Below are 25,420 nucleotides of genomic sequence, written 5' to 3' on the forward strand. Positions count from 1 at the left end.
GCTAAAGTCTGATCCTCAGCTAGTGATATCTTAAAATACAACATTTGTCCTTTTGTGGTTGACTTATTTCACTCGGCATAATGTTCTCCAAGTTCATTCATGTTATAAGGTGTTTTGTACTAGAAGAAACATTCTTCAATGGCTGCCATGAGTGAGAGGGAAACGGGGGTAAATTATTAACTAGAGTGTTGTTGTTGTGCCATTGAGTTGGTTTCAACCCGTAGTGACCCTGTTTAAGGTTTCCAAGGAGCAGCTGATGAGCTTGAACTGCCAACCTTGCAGTTCAAAGCGACTTTGCAGACCAGTGCATTAACCCACAGTGCCATGAATGTAGACACGTATTAACTTGGGTGAAGGGTATGACAGTATACAACAGGACGTGGAACTAGTGATATAATTGTTGACGTCAGCTGAATCTTGGTTGCAAGCAGATAATACCAGGAAGATTTTTATTTGTGCTTTATTGAATATACAAAGACATTCAACTGTGTGGTTCATAACTATAGATAATATTGCAAAGAATGGGTTTCCCAAAATAATTGTGCTCATGTGTAACTTTTACATAGACTAAGAGGCAATCATTTGAACAGGAAACAGGGATACCGAATGGTTTAAAATCAGGAAAAGTATACTCTAGGGTTGTGTCCTTTCAGCATATTTATTCATTCTGTATGCTGAGCAAGTAATCTGAAGATTATATGAAGAAGAACATGGCATCAGGATTGGAGGAAGACTCTTCAACAACCTGTTATATGCAGATAATACAACCTTGCTTGCTGGAAATTAAGAGACTAGAAATACTTACTGATGAAGACCTGACTACAGCTTTCATTATGGATTGCACCTTACTATAAAAAACTAAAATCCTCACAGCTGGACCAATAAATAAGTCATGATAAACAGAAAAGATTGAAGTTGTCAAAGACTTCATTTTGCTTGGATCCACAATCAGTGCTCATGAAAGCATAAGCCTATAGATCAACCTAATTGCATTGGGCAAATCTGCTGCAAAAGACCTCTTTAAAGTGTTAAGGATCAAAGATGTCACTTTGAGAACCAGTGCAACTGACCTAAGCCACATTTTTTTTTTAGTCACTTCATCTGCATTTGAAAGTTGGACAGTGAATAAGGAAGAATGTAGAAGAATTGATGCCTTTGAAATACAGTGTTGGAGAAGAATATTGAAAGTACCATGGAATGCCAGAACAAACAAATACACATTGGAAGAAGTACAGCCAGAATGCTCCTTAGAAGCAAGGTTGGCAACACTTTGTTATATCAGAAATGTTGCCAGGCGGGACCAGCTTGAAAATGTGGAGGGTCAGCGGAAAAGAAGAAGACCCACCAAGGAAGATGAATTAACACAATGGTAGCAACCGTGGGCTCACACATGACAGTTGTGAGGATTTGGGCAGGACCAGCCAGTGTTTCATTCCATTGTGCATAGGGTTGCTATGCATAGGAACCAACTCAATGGCACCTAACATCAACATAGGAAACAATAACACTGGGGAGGTTTGCACTCTCTGGAATAGTTAAAAAGTTAAAAGAACACCAGATATTAAATTTAGGGCCCACCCTAAATCAGGGATGATCTCTTCTCAAGATCTTTCACCTGCAAAGACCCTATTTCCAATTGAAGTCCCAGTCACAGGGGGGAAAAAAGGAAGAATTTCTAGTTAGCTAAATCTACATAGTCTACAAAGACAATTGTTCTACATCTTACATCTAGTAAGTACATGACATTTTTATACATTTGACTTTTCATTTTGTTTTTGGTTTTTTAGTTATATAATAGATGATTTAAAGTTTTTATTTTGATAGTATACTAAAGTACTTAATTATCTTAGTACAGGAATTTTAAGTAATGAAAAATCATACAGTGGAATGATGTGGGGGAAGAAAACAATAAAATGCAACTTACATACTTATCAGATGTCCCTGGGTGCTGTGAATGATTTGTAGGTTAACTGCTAAAGGTTGATTGTTGATATCTACCCAGCAATGGAAAAGTCACATCTGTAAAGATTGCAGCTGAGAAAACCATCACACATGGGTTTCCTATAAGTTGAAATTGATGACAAGATAAGTTTTTTTATTTTGGCTTTTAAATTTAAATCAATGATTAATCCATGAAAAGTAATACTGGGCATTTCTGAATGATTTTTTGAAACAACATTTTTGTGTGTGTAATTTTTTTTTTTTTGTATGGTTAGGATTGTGAGTATGTCTAGGTAAAGACCTAATGATTATGGCTAGGCCTAGAGTTAATGTTAGGAGTTTGGGGTTTGGTTAGAGCTAGGAGTAAGACTTAGCCTAATTTTAAGATTGTGCTTGCTAAGTGCTACTTACTGGGTTACAATTCACAGCAACCCTCTATATGGTTTCTGAAGAGCAGCTTCTGAATTTGACCTTCCAGTCTTGTGGTTAGCAATCTAGTACTTATTCTACAGTGTCACACCAGGACTCCAGGATTATTGTTAATTTATTTTTATTAATTTTTTTCTTGAAATTGACTTGATTTCTGCTTCATTTGGAAGTTCTGTAATTACATTGTTCCCTGTTTTTACTTTGATTATTTTGTTGTTGCTGCTGTTGTTCCAGGCTGGTCTGGTATTCCTGTTTTCCTATTTTCCATTTTTTTGTTTTGTTTTGAATACTTCTTTATCTAGGTTGGGTTCTGGGTTGTTATTTGTATTAATCTCAGGTTGTTGTCTGCTGTTGTTGGTTCTCTGTCCAAAGAACTCCTTTTTATATTTTTTGTAAGGTTGGTCTGGTTTTGACACATTCGGTTTATCTAGAAGTGTCCTAATTTTGTTGTCACAGTTGATGAATAATTTTTGCTGGGCATATGATTTTGGGTTGGCAATTTTTTTCTATGTACCCCCAAAATGATGGATTGGCACAGTGACAGCAGCAATGGGCACAAGTGTAGCAATGATTGTGAGGTTGGTGCAGGACTAGACAGTGTTTCATTTCGTTGTGCATAAGGTCTTTATGAGTTGGTACTGCCTCAGTGTCATATAACAGCAACAGCAGTTGTCTCCTTGTCTGCATAGTTTCTGCTGGGAAATCAGAGGTTAAGTCTTACTGGTTCCCCTTTGTAGGTCACTTTTTATTCCTGAACTGCCCTCTGATTCTATCCTTGCCTTTGATCGAAAGGTTTGATTATAAGATGTCTTAGTGATTTTCTAGTAGAATTCTATCCTGTTTGAAGCCAGAGTTCATTTAATTTCTTGAATGAGTATCTTCTTGTCTTTTATGGTGTTAGGGATGTTTTCTTCCAACAGCTCTCCCTCAATTTTCTCTGTGGTTTTTTTGTGTCTCTCCCGTTATAGACTTCTAATCATATGTAAGTTATTCTTCTTGATGGTGTTTTCACATAAATCTTAGGCTTTCTTCAGGTTTTTTTTTGTTTTTTGTTTTTTTCTGATTGCTTTTCTAGTGGAAGAGTTCTGAGGGAGAAATTTGTCTTTAAACTCACCAATTCAGTTCCACATACCACCTTTTTAGTATGTTACTTATTTTGTTGTTTTGTATGGTTTTAATTTTTCATTTATTGTATCAGTTTTTTCTTGAATGTTTTCCTGAATTCTTGTAAAGTTTTTTCTGTGTTCTTACTTTCATCTGCATCTTTCTGTCATTCTTTTGAATTCCTTCCCAGGTAGTTCCAATACCATTTTTGGTCATTGTATTTTCTGATTCTGTATTTTGGTCACTTGTTTCAGACATTCTGTCTTGTTTCTCTGTATAAACTGAAATTGTTGACTCTAAGACATTAAGTTGTCATTGTATTCACATTTAATAGATGATTGTATGCTGATCTGTTTTAGACACTCACCTGACTCCTGGTGAATGTGATAGAGACAGAAAGTATGAAGAAAGTTTTCCATTCACTGTTTGTGTGGCATATTCAGGCGTGCGTTCATAGGTTTCAGACTCAGGGTTGCCTGGCACCCAGCCCCAGGCAGGACAGAGACTGTGCAGTAGAAGGTGACACTGGTTGCTTGTTGGCGAGGGCAAGGACTGGCCACATTCCTGGCTACCAGGAAGTTGTGGGAATAAGGATGAGCTGCAACCCCCTTGCCACCAACCTCCAGTTGTATCCTGCCCATGTGTATTCTCTCATTGCTCCTGTTTAGTTTCTTCTTTCAGTTGGTACTCAGTCCACCTCTCTGTTCTATCTTCTGAACTTCAGGGTTCCAGGATCACCATCCATATGTTTCACTGGGTCTCCTGTGTCCTTGTTGCAGAGGGTCTGCTCAGTGCATCTCCCTGCTCTGCCATCTTGCCCCAAAGCTTTTCAATTTTTATTTTATCTTTGAATTCTTATTTTTAAAATAAAAAGTTTAAATCACAGAATTTATCTCTTTATTTATGTTTACTTATTCAGGCCAGGATCTGTGGTACCTACTAATCTGTTTCAAGGAATTAAAACTGTAAATCCAACATTTCGGGGTTATTCCCAGCAGGTAAGTCTTTATATTGTTTTTCAGTCATAATATAAATACTCCTTTATAAATTTTGAAAAATGGTATTATGATTTAATGTCATTTATATTTGCCCTTTTATAGTTATTTTAATTGCCTTTTTATCTTTTGGGATCATTATTCTTTGTATAGTTACCAACATCAATAATTTTTTTATCATAGTTGTTGCTTATCATTTTCCTAGTTTCTATTAAAACTGTATTTTTTAGAAATTTTAAATTTTGACATGGATAGCTATGTCAGTATATTTCTTCTAGAGTTTTTAACCTTAGGAAAATTTCACATCCAAAGATCCTGTAATTTATTTATACTTTGTATAATTTAGTTTCATAATTTGCATCTAATTCTTTTAATATATCTGGTGTTTTTGTAGACCAAATATAAAGTTTTCTTCACAAATAGTTCCAGTTACTTAAAAGTTTTTTAAATCTGACTTCAAAAATCTTTATTTATGCTCAGACTGATATATGATAGCGTCTGTTTTTAGGTATCGTAATCAGTGTTATTGACCTGTACCATATGGCAGTTTCAGTTATTGCTACAGTTTCTTGTAATATGAATTATCACTAGTCCTCACACATTGTCTTTTTTCAAACCATTGCATATCCTGTATTCATTTTTTCAGGTGTAATTCCTAGATCTTACCTCTAGAGATTATGAATTGATAGGTGTGAGTTGGGACCCAAGAATTTGTATTTTCAATAAGTACTCCAGGTTGATGAAGGATTTGTCTTATAATACAGAATAAGATATGATAAAACTTTAGTTTCTAAGCTAAACTTACAAATAATGGAATTTGGGACGTCTCTCTGAGTTCTAATTGTCATATGTGACAAATTCTTACTTTCTCTGTGCCTTATGTTCTACAAACCTGTATTTCTTTAGTCTAAATCTGTGAATTTATAAATCAGCTGATAATCACAGTTTTTATATTTTCCTTTAAGTTTCTACATGTACGTATTTTTACTGAAGTGGTAATATCTATGTTGATGATATATTAGGATGCTCAAGAGTTTCTTCGATGTTTAATGGACCTACTTCATGAAGAATTGAAAGAGCAGGTCGTGGAAGTAGAGGAAGACACTCAAGCTATAACAACTGAGGAGAGTATGGAAGAAGACAAGAGCCAGTCAGATGTAGATTTTCAGTCCTGTGAATCTTGTGGCAGTAGTGATAAAGCTGAAAATGAAAATGATTCTAAGGGCTTTACTGAAGACAATAATGAAACAACAATGTTAATTCAAGAAGATGAAAACAATTCAGAAATGTCAAAAGACTGGCAAACAGAGAAGATGTGCAATAAGATTAATAAAATATTTTCTGAAGAATTAAATAAAGATAGAGATTCTGTGTCTGAAACAGTCAACTTGAACAACCAGGAAACTGTCAAAGTGCAAATACACAGCAGAGCTTCAGGTGACAATTTAATAATTTGATCATGAAAGCAATATTGTTGTTGCTATAGGATAAGCACTGGACTGCTAACCACAGGTCAGCAGTTAAAACCCACCAACCACTACTTGTAAACCCAATACAGGGTTGCTATGGGTTGGAACCAACTCAGTGGCGTTTACCAATAAGTTCCTTGCATTAGTAGGGCATTGTGTTATATACTAGGAATCCAACAATAGAATATCAAGAGTTTCTCAATTTAACTTATAATTTAATTCTGAAAAAATAATTTTTACTAATTAAGGGGTGTGTTTCTTTATTAGAGTAATAATAAAATAACTTATGATTATGCCGTAATTTTTTATTTGTGTTTGATCGGTAACATATGATGTTAGTGATTAACTATATTAATGTGAGGTGATACTTTATTCTCTCACATGGCTTTAAAAGTTATGCAACGCTATCTGGAATATCTTTTTTGTATCTAATATTGAATTTGGACAACTATGACAGTATGTCTCACTTACTGAATTGCTTACCCACAGTAGTACATTTATAAGCATTAATTTGGATTCCAAGTTGGAAAATCATTTATTTTGCTTGGAAATACCTTGTCCCTTATTTATTTCACTGGCATTTGTTACTGTGAATTGTGTTTACAATCTCAAATTAAGAAATCTTTAACATTATTTGGCATTTGGGAGAATTTTAACAATTAAAGTAATAATGCAAATTTTAAATATTACAGAATATATTAATGATGTCCATTTGAATGACTTGTCTACACCACAAATTTTTCCTTCAAATGTCAATCCACGTTTATCAGCAAGCCCTCCGAAATCAGGCAATTTGTGGCCAGGGTTGGCACCCACACACAAAAAAGGTAAAGTCACAATTACTCAAGTGTTAATCATGCAATATTATTATGTCCTTTAAAATTGACTTGACAGTATTTTTACACAACTACAATTTAATTTTGTGTGGAACTCTTTAATTTGCATATAATTATATAAGTAATACAGTATAATTAAATTTGTGTCTGTAGAGTACCATAGGTTTTAGCACATGTATAGATTGTTTATACTGCCACCACATACAGGATATTGAACAACTTCATGACCCCAAGTAATTCTCTCATGCTATGCTTAAGCCCTGACAATGTTGATTTCCTCATTGTTACTATTGTTTTGCTTTATTTAGAATGTCATATACAGAAATGAAGGTCACTTTTTTCACTTAGCATAGTGCACATAAGTTTTCACTTGTCTAGTGTAAATTTCTTGTAGTAGACTTACTGGATTATACGTTATTTTGTTTTGTTTAAAATAACATTTTAGTGTTTTTGGTAAAGGTTTGTTCTCATTCAAAAGTTTCTACATAAATTGCTCAGTGGCGTTAGTTATATTCCTTGTAATGCATGGACATGCTCATTATTTCCATTCTGGGTGTTCCATATCCATTAATACAGTTCCCCTTCCCCATTACCATTCTCATCTTTGTTTTAAAGTAGTTGCTGACTGTTTGGTCTCATATTGGAGATTTTTAAAAGGAGCAAAGGTAGCATTATTTATTTATTTATTTATAGCCAATTTTGTTATTATGTATAAGTTTCATATTTAACATTTTACAAAACTGCCAAATTTTTATCAGAGTGGTATATATACCATTTTTGCTTTTCTACCAGCTCTATATAGAGTCCTGGTGTAGTGTTGTAGGATAAAGCACTGGATCGCAAGGTTGGTTTGAACCACAAGGTAAATGGTTCAAGCTTACCAGCTGATCCTTGGAAGCCCTATACAGGGTCACTATGACTCGGAACTGACTCAATTTTACTTAACAACAACAAGCTCTATATGAGCGTTCCAAATGGGGCTTAATAAAATTAAAGACTTAACTGAAAAAGTAAAAAGACAAACTACTAAAGATCTTTGAAAACCGTATATCTCACGATCTAATAACCAGAATATGTGTTCAACTCTTGACAATGCAGTGATAAAATGGGCAAAGAACTTGAATAGACATTTCACCAAAGAGGACATTCAAATGACCACCAAACTCATGAAAAGATGTTTGGTGCCATTAACCATCAAATCAAAACCACAGTGAGATACTATTTCACTCCCATTAGGATAGCTAAGGATTGCAGTGGTTCTGTACAACAAACACTGGACTGTGAACCACAAGGTCAATGGTGTGAGGCCACCAGCACTCCATGGGAGAAAAAATGAGACTTTCTGCTCTCTCAAAGATCTGCCGCCACTGAGCAGAAAGCAAGGATGGCTAAAAGGAGTCCTGGCGTGTAGAATAAGCACTGGACTGTTACCTTCAAGGTCGGTAGTTCAAACGCACCATCTGCTCCATAGGGGAAAGAGGTTTTCTACTTCTGTAAAGATTTACAGCCTTGGAAATGCTATGCAGGGTTATTATGAGTTGGCATCGACTCGATTGCAGTGAGAGAGAACAGGGATGGCCAAGATTTAAAAAACAACAAATGTTGGCTCAGATGTAGGGAAATTACAACCCTTATCCATTGCTTATGGGAATGCAAAGTGATGCAGCCATTGTTGAAAAACAGTTTGGCAGTTCTGCAAAAATACAAAAAATAAAACTACTATCTGAGTCAGCTACTAGGTGTATATTCAAAGGCTTGAAGCAGAGACTTGTACAGTGCTTATTTTGGCACTGTTCACAGCGGCAAAAAGGTGGAGACAACCTAAAATGTCCTTTAATAGATAAACAAAATGGAATACTTAGTCCTGGTGTGGGGCTACAGGATAGTGTGCTAGACCACAGGGTCAGTTTGAACCACAAGGAAGGCAGTTCAAACCTACCAGCTGCTCCTCAGAAACCCTATACCGGGTTGCTATGGGTCAGAACCAACTTGATGGCACTTAACAACAACAACAACAACTTGATCCATAGGAGAAATAAAGTCTTGATATATGCTACAATATGGGTGTATCATAATCACAAAAGGACAAATATTGTATAACCTCACTTACATAAAAGGACAAGAAAAGGCAAATGTCTAGAAAACAAAGTTTATTAGTGGCTACTAGAAGTGGGCAGGGGTAGAGATGGAACTATTGCTTATGAAATGTGGATTTTCAGTTTACAGTGATGAAAAATCACATTTATTAAGGGTAGGGTTGCAATTGATTAATGTAGTTTATACACCTATCAGTAGTTGAATTGACAGTTGTTTGTATGAGAGACATATTTACAACCTAGATGAAAAATAGCCGCTAAGGCTGCTCATGTACAACTAAACACACACCTCATAGGACTTGGTTTCTTGGTTTGTAGGTACACGGTCATGGTTTCATGGGACATCGCAGTTAATTAGCCTAATAATGGCCTCGTGCTTCCATTCTACTTCCTAGTTCCTTGTGTAGTACATGGGGTCTTTAAAAACATTTTTTAAAAATCTGAAAACTTGTAAGTGAATATCCAAGGCACAACATATGGTCTCTGTTCACCTGAAGCACAATAGAGTAAGAAGGAAAGTTGGGAATAGGAGGAGGAATTAGAAGGTGTGACTAAATACCTTGATGAATTACTGTTTCTTTTACCATGAAACTAGAAACTATGTGGGTGGCGTTTGGCTGCTACTACTGAACATTTTGATCAAAGAGTTTATAGAAGAATCTTGATCAAAAGGGAAATATACAATTTAAAATTTTCATAGAATGCAGACTTTATCAAGCCATAGACATTGTGTAAATTGAAGAGTACAGAATTTTTTGAAGAATGGTAAGACAGATGGAAACTGTCTTCAGAAGTATATGAAGATGAAGGATATGTCAAGAAACAATAACTTTATATTTTGATTTTTTTTTTTTGATCAAAGTGTCTGTGATCTTGTAGCAGTACTTTTTTACCTTTGTGTTATGTCTTAGCAATCCATGAATGTGTGATGTCTCCCTTTATTTAGGTTTCCATTAATTTCTTTCAACAGTGTTTTATAGCTTTCACTGTACAAGTCTTTCATTTTCCTTGCCTAAATTACTACGTTTATCATCCCTTCAGATGCTGTTAAAAATGAAATTGTTTTCTTAGTTTCCTTTTTTATTTACTCATTACTGGTATACAGGAACATAACAGATTTTTGTGTGTTGCTCTTATACCCTGCAACTTTGCAGAATACATTTAGTAGCTCTTTTGCATTATCTGGAATTTTCTCTATAGGGTTATATCATTTGCAAATAGAGTTTTACTTTTTCCTTTCCAGTTTTGATGCTCTTTATTTATCTTCTAAAACTTCCAGTACAATGTTGAATAGCAGTAGTAAAGTCATTCTTGCCCTGTGCCTAGTCTAATGGGGAAAGGTAATTTTATTTTTTAATGTTTTGCACTTGTCCTTAAATCCTAGCTCAATCGGTATCATCTCCTAAGAGAAAAAAACAGCCCAAGAAATACAGAAGTGTTATTTCAGACATATTTGATGGAACAATTATTAGTTCAGTGCAGTGTCTGACTTGTGACAGGGTGAGTATGAGGGAATTAGATAACACATTGAAAATTTTTGTCAAGTGTTCTTTTTAAGAAATCTAGCAAAATGGCATTTAAGAATGTAATAAATTTTCATTCCTTTTCTTTACTACTGATTCAAGTAAATATACTTGTATAAACTGAATCTAGGAGTAGAATTTCTTTTGGAAGTATATCAGCAATAACCTTCTGAAAGATTGATCTTGACTCCCTCGTTGGATAGGCCTGCATGAGCAGGAAAAAGTAACTCATGTCTTTATTTTGATCACATATAAACATGAGAAAGTTGCTCAGCAACAAGAACTGGTAACATGCATTTTCTTACAAGGCTGGTAAAATTTTTATGCTGGGAAACTATTGTTATTCATAGGCACAAAGCTGTGAAAGTATCTTCATCGCTTAATTACATTCTGGCTTGTAAATATTTTCTCATACTCAGTTTGGGACTCATATAATTGACAGATTGATAGACAATGACAAGAGCATACTTTAAATCATCATGAGTTTTTAAATATTAACTTCAATTTGTAATGTTCTATATGTGCTTTGGAGTCCTGGTGTGGCGCTGTGGTGTAATGTGCTAGAGATTGCATAGTCGGTTTGAACCACAGGGTCGGCAGTTCAAGCTTACCAGTCGCTCCTCAGAAACCCTATAGAGGGTTGCTATGGGTTGGAACTGACTCGACAGCACTTAACAACAACATATATACTATATTTGGAGTTCTGGTGTGGCGTTGTGGGTTAATGCTCAGGACTGCAAAGTCAGTTTGAACCACGAGGAGGTTGGACGTTCAAGCTCACCAACTGCTCCTTGGAAACCCTATACAGGGTCACTATGGGTCAGAACTGACTCAGTGGGACTTAACAACAACAACAACAGCAAATATATGCTGTTTTAGGATGTCTGTAGTGTTACTTTTTTCAGCGTTTTGTCTACTCAACTTTTCTTTGAGCTATACTTAGAACATTTTTGCTTTAGTGCAAACTAATCCTGCAGCCATATTATCTAAATCCAAGTTGTAAGGAGACTTTTTGTCACTTAGCAATATTGATATCTATAGTATAAAATAGCATCTTTCAAAAAACAAAACTAACCACCCCCACTCAATTTCTTTTGATGATGTTTGGATTTTAGGTCAAATCTAGTGACCTTCAATAGAGTTGTTTTAAAGTAAGCTATCTTGGTGCCAAATATTTAAATTGAAGTACCCAGAAATATTTTCTGTTAATTAAAAATTAGAAGCCTGGTTTTATACCTGTCTCTCTTTTTCCCTATAAGACATTTTTGTGAATATTAAAAATTAGTGTATGTAAAACATTAAAACAACACGCAAAACAGAGCAAGTGTTTGCTTTTATTATTACTATAAAAGCTGGGGTTTTAGTTTGATTTTTGCTTTGATCTTTGTATTTTAAAATCTGTCCTTCTAAATGTTTGTGCTGTATTATTTTCATCCCACGTTTTAAACAAATAAACAATTTTAGGTGTCTGTAACCCTCGAAACCTTTCAAGATCTCTCCTTGCCAATTCCTGGCAAGGAAGACCTTGCTAAGCTGCATTCATCGAGTCATCCGACTTCTATAGTCAAAGCAGGATCATGTGGCGAAGCATATGCTCCACAAGGGTGGATAGCTTTTTTCATGGAATATGTGAAAAGGTATGTATTTTTTTCTTTTTATGTATTTATTGTTTGTTAAAACAGCTATTTCTGCTATACTGGCAGAACACTTCCTTTTTTTTTTTTTCTATCAATGATGTTTCAGGTTTGTTGTCTCATGTGTCCCTAGCTGGTTTTGGGGTCCAGTAGTAACCTTGCAAGATTGTCTTGCTGCCTTCTTCACCAGAGATGAACTAAAAGGTAAGAAACATAAAAATTTTCGTCTTAAGTTGTTATGGATGAATCTAAAGTACTAGGAAAAGTGAAGTTTTAAGTGGCATACATTCATGAGTACTTGCCCTTATTGGTACACACTCAAAATCTGTCATGGCATTAGTAATATAAATAGCATACATGTAGTTCCCGGTTACAAACATCTGACTATTGGACAACTTTCATGCAGGACTTCCAACTGGTTTTATTGTGGCCCAACAAATCAAAACCGGAACAGATTGGAATTTTTAATTTGTGTGATTTTGTTTTTGTTTTTGTTTTTTTACAGTAACTGGGAATAAAAATTTTAAGGGTGAAAACACAGGAGTGGGAGATTCAGAAGTGGTTTATGGAGTCCTTTCAGGAGCCTGAAGCATGATATTGGATTATTGGCAGGACACATTCAAAGAAGTTTTGTTTTTAAAGCCTTGCTCGTTTGTTGTTATTAAGAGCCATTGAGTCTCTTCCGACTCATAGTGACTCTGTATAGGGTTTCCAAGGCGTTACTGTTGTGTTTGAGCTGCCAGCCTTGTGGTTCAAACTGATCTTGGAGTCTAGTGCTTATCCCACACCCCTATTTAATATTATGTAAATTTGCCCTCACTTTGAAATGATTGAACCAACCCCTATTGGTATCAAATTCTTTGTCATTATCACCATCACATGCAGCTTTTAAATAATTGAAAAGGCTTTGGCACCTTTTCTTTCATTGAAGCAAGGCTAAATAAGAACGATATGTATATCTTCTGACTCAGATTTTCAAAAAGACACAGGAACATATCTTGTTTGTAACCCAGGGACTACTTGTACATTATATCCTGAAAGAATTTCTATAAATTCCTATAGTACAAGCCGATATAATACATTAAATTTTTGAAATTCAATGAAGAGAATGTTCAACCAACATAAAGACTTAAAATTACATATCTAAATTAGTCTAGTTGTGAACTCCACTGTATCATTTGAGATCCATTACTAGTTTTGTGTCCTCAGTATCTTGCAAAGAGTTTGTTATATGACAGGCAGTCATTTTTGTTAAATGAATGAATAGAAAGGATATTATTTGAGGTAGGCACTCAAGGTTGAGAGGAGGGTAAGAGGATGGCATTTTAAATAAGATGAGCATCATGAGCTGACTCTTGAGCAGATACTAAAAAATGAGCCTTGTTTTACTTCACATCGAGGTCAGCATTTGGCAAAATCAAAGAACTGCAGAACCAAGAGAAAATAATTGCTTTTAATTTGAAAAGAATGACCAGATCTCTTCTACTTGCAGGTGACAATATGTATAGTTGTGAAAAATGCAAAAAGTAAGTTACATTGACAATGGCTTTGATTGCATTTTTTATTATTTGTTTGATATTATTGTATCTCAAATGATTGTTTTATTTGGATCTATTAAATTAATTTGCCACTGTAGTTTGGAAACTTACAGCCTGAAAGCTTTGTCACAGTAATAAGCAACAGATTAACTATAAAACAATTTGAGGTAAAATTTTAAAAATTTTAATAGGTTTATATAAGATGTTAAAGTGCATTGTGGTGTGAAATAAATATGTGATTTTTACATAAAACATTTTTCACATAATGTTGGCAAAACATGTACTAGGATAATAATGTACATTTTAATTATACAGGTTAAATCATACCCAAGGCAATGTTTTCTTACATACTGCCATTTTCATTGTATTCAGTGGAAGTTGCTGTAAAAGTATATTGATTCAAAATTCCTAAAATTCAAAACAATTATACAACCTTATGTTAACCTTCTGGTAGCAGAACAGAAAGACAATTAAGACAACTCTGAATTTGTTCTTTGATATCTTCTACTGGCTACCCTTTTCTATTTTGTGGTAAATTCAGACTGTTATGGCTTCTTGACTGTTAAGTCAGTAAGAAAAGTTAATTTGGAGACTTAATGAAGGAAAGTATTTTTGTGGTAGACTAAACTGGAAAATTTTTCTAGGACTCAAATAATGACATGGGGTGACTATGAGTTGGAATCACTTCTATAGCAATGTGTTGTTCTTTTGTTTGTTTGTAATATGTTCACCTGAACTAATCAATTCTATAAAGTTAGGATTTATCTTACTTCTTTCATTTAATATCCTGATGTTTAAAGACTTAGTCAGGGCTTAGACAGTATCGATTATTAATGGATGCTTGCAGCTGTTTCTTCTCATTTTGAGTTGTGCTATATCAACAAATAAGATCCCAAAACCTTTGCCCCATTCAGTCACATCACTGAGTTCAAGTGTACCCTTAAGGAGGCAGCTGTTCTTCACTCATATTTTGAGTACCTTCTGATCTGAGGGGCTTGTTTTTTGGCACTATACAATGTTCTCTTGCTATTCATAATATTTTCAGTGGCTAACCAATCAGAAGTGATCTGCCTCGTCTCTGTACCATGGGTGACCCTGCTGGCATGTTAAGATACTGGTGGCATAGCTTCAAGTATTACAAAAATTCAGACAAGTCACTATAGTTAGGAGTGCTTTTCAGTCTTCACCACTGACAGACAAGTGGTGGCAAAGAGTTATATATATAACTCCCTAAAGTTTTATTACTTGTATACTAGTATGAATTGTTTTTTATAATAAGGGACTCCAATATTTTTACTTTTAGAGTATTTAGTATGTACTTTAAAATGTGTAGTTTATAATTCAGTAGTAAAAATTTCTCGTCTGTATTTTTCTCAATTTTCTAAAAGATTTTGCTATATATTTTACTATGTTAAGACTTTTTTGGAATCATGTGGTAGACAGGTTTACTTAAATTGGTTTTCTATTTCTCCCCTAGGTTGAGAAATGGAGTAAAGTTCTGTAAAGTACAAAAGTTTCCTGAGGTATGGAATTTATTACTGTTTTTGTAGAAACATGGAACATTAATATAATGCCATATACTAAAGTCTCTATCATGATTCAAGAATGGAATGGTTCTTCTATAAACCAATATATATATATACATACATACATACATTTAAGGAGCTCTGGTAGCATAGTGGTTACAAATCAGGCTGCTAACCTCAAGGTTGGCAGTTCAAAATTACCAGCTGTTCTGAGGGAGAAAGATGAGGCTTTCTGCTCCTGTAAAGATTTGCAGCTGTACAGGGTCACTATGAGTTGGAACCAACTCCATGATACTTAACAACAACATATATATACTTGATTGGTGGTAGTGGTGGTGGTATGCCGTGGAGTTGGTTCCGACTCATAGTGACCCTGTATAGGGTTTCAGGGGCTGTAAGTCTGTACGAGAGCAGAAAGCCTCATCTTTCTTCCGCAAAACAGCTGGTAGTTAGCTGGTAGTTTCGAACTGCCGACCTTAAGGTTAGCAGCCCGACTTGCAACCACTACACTACCAGAGCTCCTTATTGAGTTATATACTAGTAAGTGCCTTTGCAGAAAAACTTTGTTGAACAGTTTCATTAGATACTATACAGGATCTTGCAGGTTTAAAATACAAAATTAGTAAAACCAGTACCAGTGAATTTAGGAGTATCATATTTCCTCATTCCCACACTTCGTTATCTCTAGAATTAGGTTAAATCAAAATTATAAAATAAAGTTTTACAGTGATATATAATTAAATGTGAATGTTTGGTAGACTTCTGTAATATATAAAATAAAGAGGACATTACAGTTTTACTTTACAGTTTTATTTTTGATTGAGTACCTCAACTTATATGATAAAAATCTTTTGAAAATGTTTTAAATTTCACTTGGAATGCTTTTTGGTTTTTGTTTGTAACAGTAAATTAGGGTTTGATTTTATTTTTCTTTTAGATTTTATGCATCCATCTTAAAAGATTCAGACATGAACTAATGTTTTCAACCAAAATCAGTACCCATGTTTCATTTCCACTAGAAGGGCTGGATCTTCAGCCATTTCTTGCTAAGGATAGTCCAGCTCAAATTGTAACCTATGACCTTCTGTCAGTCATTTGTCATCATGGAACTGCAAGTAGTAAGTATTCAGGTTTTACATTTGTTCTTAGATTTTTGTGGGTGTGAAAGTAAAACATCTGAGTTGATACCGTAGATAATTGCGATATGATTAACCGAAAGAATATGTTTAAATAGATTTTATTGCTGGTCATCAAGTTTTAAGAAATTTAATACTTTTTACTATGAGTTTGGAATACTGTGAATTATATTTTGTATAAAGTTAAATAATATAGACTTTAGCATGATCTTTTCACACTGGGTTTTTAAGATTATATTTTCTGCCCTCTTATTTCATTTCTTCAAGTAGCGGTGAGAATACTTATTGGAAATTAAAATCCAAAGTAAATTAAAATCCTGGCATTTATATCAGGCACTATGGCCCTGTGGGCTAATGCGTCAGATTGCACAGTCGTTTGAACTGCAAGGTCAGTGGTTCAAACTCACCAGCTGCTCCTTGGAAACTCTATGCAGGGTTGCTGTGGGTCGGAATCGACTAGACAGCACTTAACAATAGCAACAACTATGCTAGATACTGGGCATACATACATTTATCATCTACTCTTGTGTTAATTTGGTATTACTGTTACCTTTTTTATACCTCCCTCAAATTCAGGTGGACACTATATAGCCTACTGTCGAAACAATTTAAACAAACGCTGGTATGAATTTGATGATCAAAGTGTCACTCAAGTTTCAGAATCTACTATACAAAATGTAGAAGCTTATGTTCTTTTCTACAGGTAAGGAAATAGCTGTTTCATAGATAGACTGTTTTTACAAATATGAAAGCATGTCTCATTTTGGAATTATTAGTGATTTCTTACATTGAAAATGAATTGCCACATGAAGGTTAGAAATTGTTTCATTATGCGAGGAAAATAAAGTATAAGATTATAGAAAGGGACTTCAGAAAGTTTGTGAGAAAATGGAATTAAAAGATAATGAGCTTTCTACATGGTAACGGTGAGCTAGCATCTGGGCCTGGAATCGGGTTCCAGTCTTCTCAGCCATGCCCTCTGCCTCCTGCGGACCGCGGACCTCCCCCCGCAAAGTGAGTGAGCTGAGGGCCTTCGTGAAACTGTGTAAGCAGGACCCGAGCATCCTCGGAGGAAATGCACTTTCTGAGGGAGTGGGTGGAGAGCATGGGTGGTAAAATACCACCTGCTACTCAGAAAGCAAAATCAGAATACCAAGGAAGAAAAAACAGATAATAAGAAGAAGCCAGAAGAAAGATGAACCATCAAGTGAAGAAAATGATCTAGAAATTGACAGTGAAGGTGTGATTGACACAGACACAGACAGATGCCCCTTAAGAAATGGAGATGAAACTGTAGCGATAACTGAAGAGATGATAGATCAGGCAAATGACACGAAAGTGGCTGCCATTGATGCCCTCAATGATGGTGAACTACAGAAAGCCATTGACTTGTTCACAGATGCCATCAAATTTAATACTTAATTGGCCATTCTGTATTCCAAGAGAGCCAGTGTCTTCATCAAATTTCAGAAGCCAAATGCTGCCATCTGAGACTGTGACTGAGCCATTGAAATTAATCCTGATTCAGCTCAGCCCTACAAGTGGCGAGGCAAAGCACACAGACTTCTGGGCCATTGGGAAGAAGCAGCACATGACCTTGCTCTTGCTTGTAAACTGGACTATGATGAAGATGCTAGTGCAATGCTGAAAGAAGTTCAACCAAGGGCTCAGACAATTGCAGAACATCGGAGAAAGTATGAGCGAAAACATGAAGAGTGAGAGATCAAAGAAAGAATAGAAAGGGTTAAGAAGGCTTGGGAAGAACTTGATAGAGCCCAGAGGGAGGAAGAAGCCAGAGGACAATCCAGAGCTCTGCATGACTCTTTTCCAGGTGGCTTTCCCAGGGGAATGCCTGGTAATTTTCCTGGGGGCATACCTGGAATGGCAGGTGGCATGCCTGGGCTCAATGAGATTCTTAGTGATCCAGAGGTTCTTGCAGCTATGCAGGATCCAGAAGTTATGGTGGCCTTCCAGGATGTGGCTCAGAACCTGGCAAATATGTCCAAGTATCAGAGTAATCCTAAAGTCATGAATCTCATCAGTAAATTGTCAGCCAAATTTGGAAGTCAAGCCTAAATGTCTTCTGACAAAGCCCTTGCTGAAGGAAAATCAACCTAGAGCACTCAGTGGATGCCACAATAATACAAACCAGTGTACCTCCAACCATCTAATCAAGAAAGCTGGGGTGCTCTGACACCACCCTTCCCTGCAGCCCCAATGCAGCTGAGACATTTTCACTCATTTGCCATTAGGGTATTCATTCAGATAATGTTTTCCTATTGGCAAGTACAAACTTAAAACACTTTTTAAACCTTAAAGTGCACAAAACAAAAGGATGTGCTTATTCCTGCATTTTTCTTTACTAATCATTTTGTTTGACTCTTTTGGATTGGTAAGGAAAATCCTTAAGTACAGAAGATTGATCACTCTAGCTTGAGTGAAATAAAGATTTACCAGGCAGAGTTGAAAAAAAAAAAAAAGATAATGAAATTGTTCCACAAACTTATTGAAGTCTCTTTGTATGCAGAATGATCCTTTGTTAAGAAAATTAAATATCAAGTTTTCTCTTAAATTATCTAAATGAAGAGGAATTGCTATGATAGTTTATCTTAGATATTTTTCAGTGTTATCTTAAAAAGTATTAGTGACTGGAGCAGAAAAACTGGGCACAAAAACTACCAGCTAGTCCATGGAAACCGTATACAGGGGCGTTATGAGTTGGAAATGACTTGGGGGCACTTAACAACAGCAAAAACAACAGGGGTATATAATGGTGAATTATTATTCTTAACAGGAAGAGCAGCGAGGAGGCACAAAAAGAGAGGCTAAGGATATCGAATTTGTTGAACATAGTGGAACCAAGTCTTCTTCAGTTTTATGTTTCTCGACAGTGGCTAAATAAATTTAAGACCTTTGCTGAACCTGGTCCTATTTCAAATAATGACTTTCTCTGTATTCATGGAGGTAAGAAATTCTGTAATGGAAAGTAGTAGTTTGTGGTTGCTGTTAAATAATTTGTATATTAATAAACAGCCAAGAGTTTTTCTTTTATTTCCAATTTCTTCATTTCCCTTATCTACAGGTTTAATGCATTTAATTCTATATGGTTTCAGAAATTGTCTTATTCTGTCTAATCATAGGCTTCCTCTGTAGCCTACTCATTAAGTATATAGTTACTGAATACCCATTCCAAACTGTGTTAGATCCTAAGGTTAAAAAAAGACATTATTTCTGTTCTCAAAGCTGTAATTGTAAACAGCCAGTTACAACTCAGTAAGCTCTGTTAATGCACACCATTTTTCCTAACTGAGGGCTGTTCCTATACCCTTTTTTCTGCTAACAACTCTGCTGCTAGTTCTCATCCTTTAGGTATACATGAATGTTGTTGTTAGGTGCCATCGAATCGGTACTGACCCATAGCGACCTTATTATGCATAGCAGAATGAAACACTGCCCTGCTAGCAGGGCCTTTCCTATGATAATTTAATTGTGAAACCTACCCCATCCACCCTACTGACCTTATCTTGCCTCTTCAGACTTTTGTTGTTGTTGTTCCTAAACTCAAGACTTAATGAAACATGATGTGAGTCACTCTGGGATGTCAAACTGTTGTTTTGATATGGTGTAAATTGAAGAGCCCAGAAATTTTCAGGAAAAGTGTATGAATATTTTCTTTTAGAAGGATCAACACAAGACTGGTCCATATGAGGTGGAGGGTAAAGACACCCTAGATGTCAATCTTTTCCAAACTGCCTGCGTCATTCCATTGTCTCTGATATCAACTTGTCCTCCTCCATTCACATTCTCTCTCCTGTCTTTCCATTGCCATCTAGTCAATTACTATTTATAGTGACTCCATAGGACAGAGTAAAACTACTCCTTAGGATCTTTGAGAAGATAACTCTTTGCAGTAGCAGACAACTTTATCTTTCTCCCTTAGAGCGGCTAGTGGATTTCAACTACTAACCATGTGTTTAGCAACCCAGCACTTAACCTACTATATCACCAGGGCTTCTAAACAATAATAAGGTCGATGTTAAGTGCCGTCAAGTCATTCTGTTTAGGGTTTCCAAGGAGTGACTTGGTGGGTTTGAACTGCCAACCTTGTGGTTCACAGCCCAGTGCAGATCCTACAGTGCCACACAAGGAGACACCACAAGCATAGATGCTAGAATTTACAGTATATTACAGAATGGAGAGATATGGCTAGAAGAGCTAATGAGAATACATATTGTTTAAAGAAATGCATGGAATCTAGGTGTGGTGCTGTAGGATAAGCACTAGACTATAAGGTTGGTTTGAACTGCAAGGTTGATATAACTTTTAAGGTTTAATGATGATTTGCATAAATACTAGCTTTTTCTGTAAATGTCTCAAGAAAATATGTTCATCTTTACGAAACAATCACCAGAAAATGCTTTAAACTTATTTAATTTTCTACCTTTGTTGGGGGCATGGAGGGTGTAAACTAATGGCTGAATAATACTGTTAATTGCCATCGCATTGGTTCTTATTCATAGCAACCCTGTCTAGGGTTTCCAAGGAGCGGATGGTGGGTTTGAACTGATGACCTTTTGGTTATCAGTCTAGCAGTGCCATATCAGAACTCCAGTTGAATTGTCAAAAACAAAAGAAAAAAAAGAATATAACCTTTACAAGTGATATATGAAGAATAAGATATACTTTCTAAAACTTTTGTAGGTATTCCTCCACGAAAAGCTAATTATATAGAAGACCTGGTTTTGATGCTGCCTCAGAACATTTGGGATAATCTATATAGCAGGTTTGTTTTTAAAGCCAGACCATAGAACATGTCATACAGTGAAGTGAAAATTAATTTGAGAAGCTAGTTAAAAGGAAGTTGGATTATTTCAAATGTGTTTCAAGTCTTAATTTTGATGTTCGATGATCTATATTATGGTATAGTGTGATGTTAAACTTAGTATGCTATTAAAATAATTTTGCTTATCCTAACCCTAAAATTTTGCATATTTATACAGTCCTACAATTAAATATTATTTCTTACTCAAATCTTTGTACCATAAGTTGTATGTTACATTCTAATGTTTGAAAGTTACTACTTGTACTTTGTGTTGGTGTTTATTCTTAACATTTTTAAAGCTGAGATACATGTAAGGGAAAGTTGTTGAAATACAGATGAAGCAGATCAAAGCATAATCATTGACATTCATAAGCATAAAATCAAAGCTTTATTATTGTTGTTTGATTTTTCTATTAGTTTTAATATGTTTTTTTTTTCTATGAAGTTTTATTCTTTAGTAGGGATTTAGCCACTCATTAGAAGTTAGAGACATATTTTCTAGATTGGCAGCCTTTTTTGAGATTATCATAATTTTAATTATTAAATTCTTCATACTTTAGGTATGGAGGAGGACCAGCTGTCAACCATCTGTACATTTGTCACACTTGCCAAATTGAGGCAGAGAAAATTGAAAAGAGAAGGAAAACTGAACTGGAAATTTTTATTCGGGTAAAAAAGTGATGATTTTCAAGTTGTAAAATTTATCTAGGATGAAGAACTGGCAATTAGTGAAACTATATTATGTTAAAGAAGTGATTGGAAAAATGAATAGTAATAAAGCTTAAGTGTTCTGGGTTCATATTAATGAGACCCTAAGACAGATCACTGGTAGGGAATTAAGTTCTCCCTTTGTGAATTGTACCATAATTTGTATGTTACATTCTAATATTTGAAAGTTACTACTTGTACATTGTGGTGGTGTTTACTCTTAACATTTTTAAAGCTGAAATACGTGTAAGGTAAAGTTGAAATACAGATGAAGCAGATCAAAGCCATAAACCAAAAAGTAGCAATCAATAGAGAAGCCTGACACATAGTTAATAAAGTGAACATTATCATTAATTGGACAAATTAAAATCATGTGCCAGTTAAGATGTGCACAGTATCACTTCTTAGAAACACAAATATTCATATTCCGAATCCTGGATGAGGAAATCTGTCAAACCCCAATTTAAGGACATTTTATAAAATATTTGGCTTGTAATCCTAAAATTGTCAGGACATGAAAGTCAAGGAAAGATTGTGGGGAACTGTTTTACATTAAAGAAAACTAAGAAGCATTAAAATTACATGGACCAAATGATTTTTAAGTGTAGCCTTGTATTATAAAGAGCATCTTTAGAACAATTAGCAAAACATCATGGCGCCAGAGGGCTAGATACTAATATTGCCCTAGTGTTAATTTTCTGATTTTGTTTTTTTTTCAGTTATTTTGTGATTGTGTAGGAGAATAAATATTAAGATATTTGAGGAAATGAACATCAGTTTAGCAACATATGCTGAAATGGGCTACGGAAAAAAAGGTTCTCTGTACATTATTTAGAATTTTTTAATAAATTTCAGATTTTTTTCTTAATTATTTTAATTGCATCAGATCCCTAGAAGTTATCTTATTTGCCTTCATTGGTGATTCTAAGAGTATGACTGGAAACATGAAATCTGCTGAATGTTGTTGATTTCAGGACCCAAATGAGTTATTCCCAGGAGAATCAGAAGACAGTGGATTTTGCTGTTATAGATGTTAGCTCTCTACAGCATCACATAAGGGATTCTCAAAGATTCCTGAAAGTGGTGGCAAAATTCTATTAGTGCTATTGTGAATGCCACAATCCTGCCTACAGCTGCCACCAGTGAAAAAAATAGTTTTTCTTTTTTTCTATGTGACTTCCATATACTTCGTTTATCATTGGCAGTATGTTTTCTCAAGTATTGCTGTCGAGCAATCCTGGGAAATACAGGCTTCTCCTCTCTCTAGGAGAGTAAGAGAATGAATGAAAATGATGCTCATAACAGATAGTCCAGTACAGTGTGTCCCTTTATCAGCATTTAAACATGCAAACAACAATAGTAGCAACAGTTTCATTCCTAAAATAGGGAGATCTGAAGTTCCGTTAGTCATCCTACGCATTTCTGGATACTGGTCACTTATGTTTTAGTTCATTCGTTTCGATCACAATCTCTTTTTGATATTCTATAGGCTAATGAATAAACTATAAGATTAACTGCCAACAACCTATCAAACCAACAACATATGAAATAGAAGGGTAATGAAAGAAGGGAAAATAAAGTGGTGTAATGCTTACAGATATGTACACAAAGCAAGTAGAAAATTTTTTATAGCTCATCACTACCCAGTCTGTATTCCTTTTGTTCTCAGACAGTACCTTAGCTGGTTGTGGTTATGAGTACCTGGTAATATAACCTACATCTTCTTTCCTGAGGTATTGGATACCTTAGTAGTGTTGATTGTACAAAGGTACGTCAAAAAATATTGCTTCAGAAACAGAAGAATCACTGAGGGATGCTGGTGGATTAGTTAATCACTTTGGAGAGGCTTGGTGGCTTTGGGAAGAGGTGGTTGCCATGATGATGCAAGAGGGACTGGTGACCAACAGAGGCCGGTGTTTCAGATGTGCCATTGAGTTGAGCAGGCCTGAAGGAGGCAGCAGTGGCCTAAGTAACCAGCAAGACTCCATCTGCCTACTTGGTTATTTGGACACACAAACATCTGATAGCAGCATGCAAGAGACAGACTGGATCCTGGTAAAGAAGCGTTGCTGGGACATCGCCCTGGGTTCTCTTGAAGAAATTCCTGTGAACCTCTTCATCATGTGCACGTTTGGCAATACTGTCTGCATCTTTCCTACTTTGATGATGTGTATGATGGCCTGGGAGTTCTGGTGGGGCACTGGACCGCAAATTTGGTTGGAACCACAAGGGCAGTTCAAATTCATCAGGTTCTCCTCAGAAACCCTATACAGGGTTGCTATGAGTTGGAACCAACTCGACGGTGTTTCTCCACATTTAACAAAAAGAACAACATGATGGCCTGGCGCCCTGTGCAGGCATGTATAGCCATTTCAGCCACTTTCAAGATTGTTAACAGATTTCAAGCCAGAAGTTTCTTCAGGATTTGTTTTATCTCATTGGGAACCTCTTGGGCTTGGCATTGACTGTTCACAAGTGCCATTTCATGGGACTGTTGCCTACACATGCATCAGATTCATTAGTCTTATTGAGCCCCCTGAGAGAATGGTGTTCAATGGTGGGGGATTGTTTCTGCAAACCTGAGAAAGCAGCACTGGACACCTTTAAGATTTGTATCTCATTTACATACTTCTTTAGACCCAGTGGTTCCACTTCAGCATACTCACCTTAGAAATTACCACTAATGCTGAACACAGCCAGAAAGCTCTCTGTTCTCCTTGGTGAAGAGACAATATCTATATCATTACAAGCACAAACTATGCCACAGCCCCTGACTGATAATAATATAGAAAACTGTATTTCCAATACAGAACAAAACAACAAATAAAACTAAAACTCTGTAGACAGAACAGGTGCTGCTAAAACAAGAAATACAGCAACATCTCTTCTTAATTGTTATGAAAAACAGCATTAAAAGTATTGCTTCAAAATTATAAAAACCTATATTAAACAAAAATATCAAAATGTGAAGTGATTGTTTCTCAGCATACCTTCCTTATAGACCTTACATTTTTTAAGGTGGTGTTTCCATCTCTAATCCTTCCCCAAAGAATCTGCAGTCTTCAGGTTACACCATGTCAAAACAGTTTGCCCATTATGAAGAGAGTTGACCCAACAAAATGTGAACATCATGAGACAATATTTCTTGTAAGTAAAATTTTGCTGAAGATAATTCAAAAACACTGCTATAGTATATTGACAGGGAACTGTCAGAGGTTCAAGCTGGATCAAGCCAGATTTGGACAAGGACATGTCACAAGGGATATCACTGCTGATGTCAGATGGATCATGACTCAAAGCAAAGAATACTAGAAAGATGTTTACTTGTGCTTTATTGAATGCACAAAAGCTTTCGATTGTGTGGATCTTTATCTGTGGACAACATTACACAGAATGAGTATTCTGGAACACTTAACTGTGCTCATGAAGAACCTGTACATAGATCAAGAGGCTGTTTGAACAGAACACTGAATAGTTTAAATTTAGGAAAGGTGTGTACCAGGGTTGTATCCTTTCCCTATACTCATTCAGTCTGTATGCTAAGCAAATAATCTGAGGAGCTGGATTATATGAAGCAGAACGTGGTATCAGGATTGGAGGAAAACCCATTAACAACCGGTGATATGCAAATGATACAATCTTACTTGCTGAAAATGAAGAGAA

The 25,420-nt window shown here is 35.6% G+C and overlaps 1 protein-coding gene and 2 pseudogenes across 2 annotated transcripts in view; all 3 read left to right on the top strand.

Annotated features, from left to right (window-relative positions):
* LOC102811146 (ubiquitin carboxyl-terminal hydrolase 33-like) overlaps nucleotides 1–25,420 on the top strand; it is a 62,946-nt gene that overhangs the window by 23,592 nt on the left and 13,934 nt on the right. The window contains exons 8-20 of one of the 2 annotated variants that reach the window (XM_006831022.1): nucleotides 4,394–4,472; nucleotides 5,492–5,906; nucleotides 6,631–6,765; nucleotides 10,255–10,370; nucleotides 11,858–12,030; nucleotides 12,137–12,231; nucleotides 13,520–13,553; nucleotides 15,043–15,088; nucleotides 16,029–16,209; nucleotides 16,804–16,930; nucleotides 19,022–19,191; nucleotides 20,929–21,010; nucleotides 21,610–21,718. In XM_006831022.1, the coding sequence (XP_006831085.1) occupies nucleotides 4,394–4,472; nucleotides 5,492–5,906; nucleotides 6,631–6,765; nucleotides 10,255–10,370; nucleotides 11,858–12,030; nucleotides 12,137–12,231; nucleotides 13,520–13,553; nucleotides 15,043–15,088; nucleotides 16,029–16,209; nucleotides 16,804–16,930; nucleotides 19,022–19,191; nucleotides 20,929–21,010; nucleotides 21,610–21,718 (1,762 nt within the window). Of the gene's footprint in view, nucleotides 1–4,393; nucleotides 4,473–5,491; nucleotides 5,907–6,630; nucleotides 6,766–10,254; nucleotides 10,371–11,857; nucleotides 12,031–12,136; nucleotides 12,232–13,519; nucleotides 13,554–15,042; nucleotides 15,089–16,028; nucleotides 16,210–16,803; nucleotides 16,931–19,021; nucleotides 19,192–20,928; nucleotides 21,011–21,609; nucleotides 21,731–25,420 lie in introns of those variants that run through there. The other variant, XM_006831023.1, reaches the window with a different exon arrangement.
* LOC102824755 lies at nucleotides 17,200–18,303 on the top strand (annotated as a pseudogene).
* Nucleotides 23,633–24,340, top strand: LOC102825133 (annotated as a pseudogene).

Source organism: Chrysochloris asiatica, unplaced genomic scaffold, assembly GCF_000296735.1.
Source record: "Chrysochloris asiatica unplaced genomic scaffold, ChrAsi1.0 scaffold00002, whole genome shotgun sequence".
Taxonomy (NCBI): Eukaryota; Metazoa; Chordata; class Mammalia; order Afrosoricida; family Chrysochloridae; genus Chrysochloris; species Chrysochloris asiatica.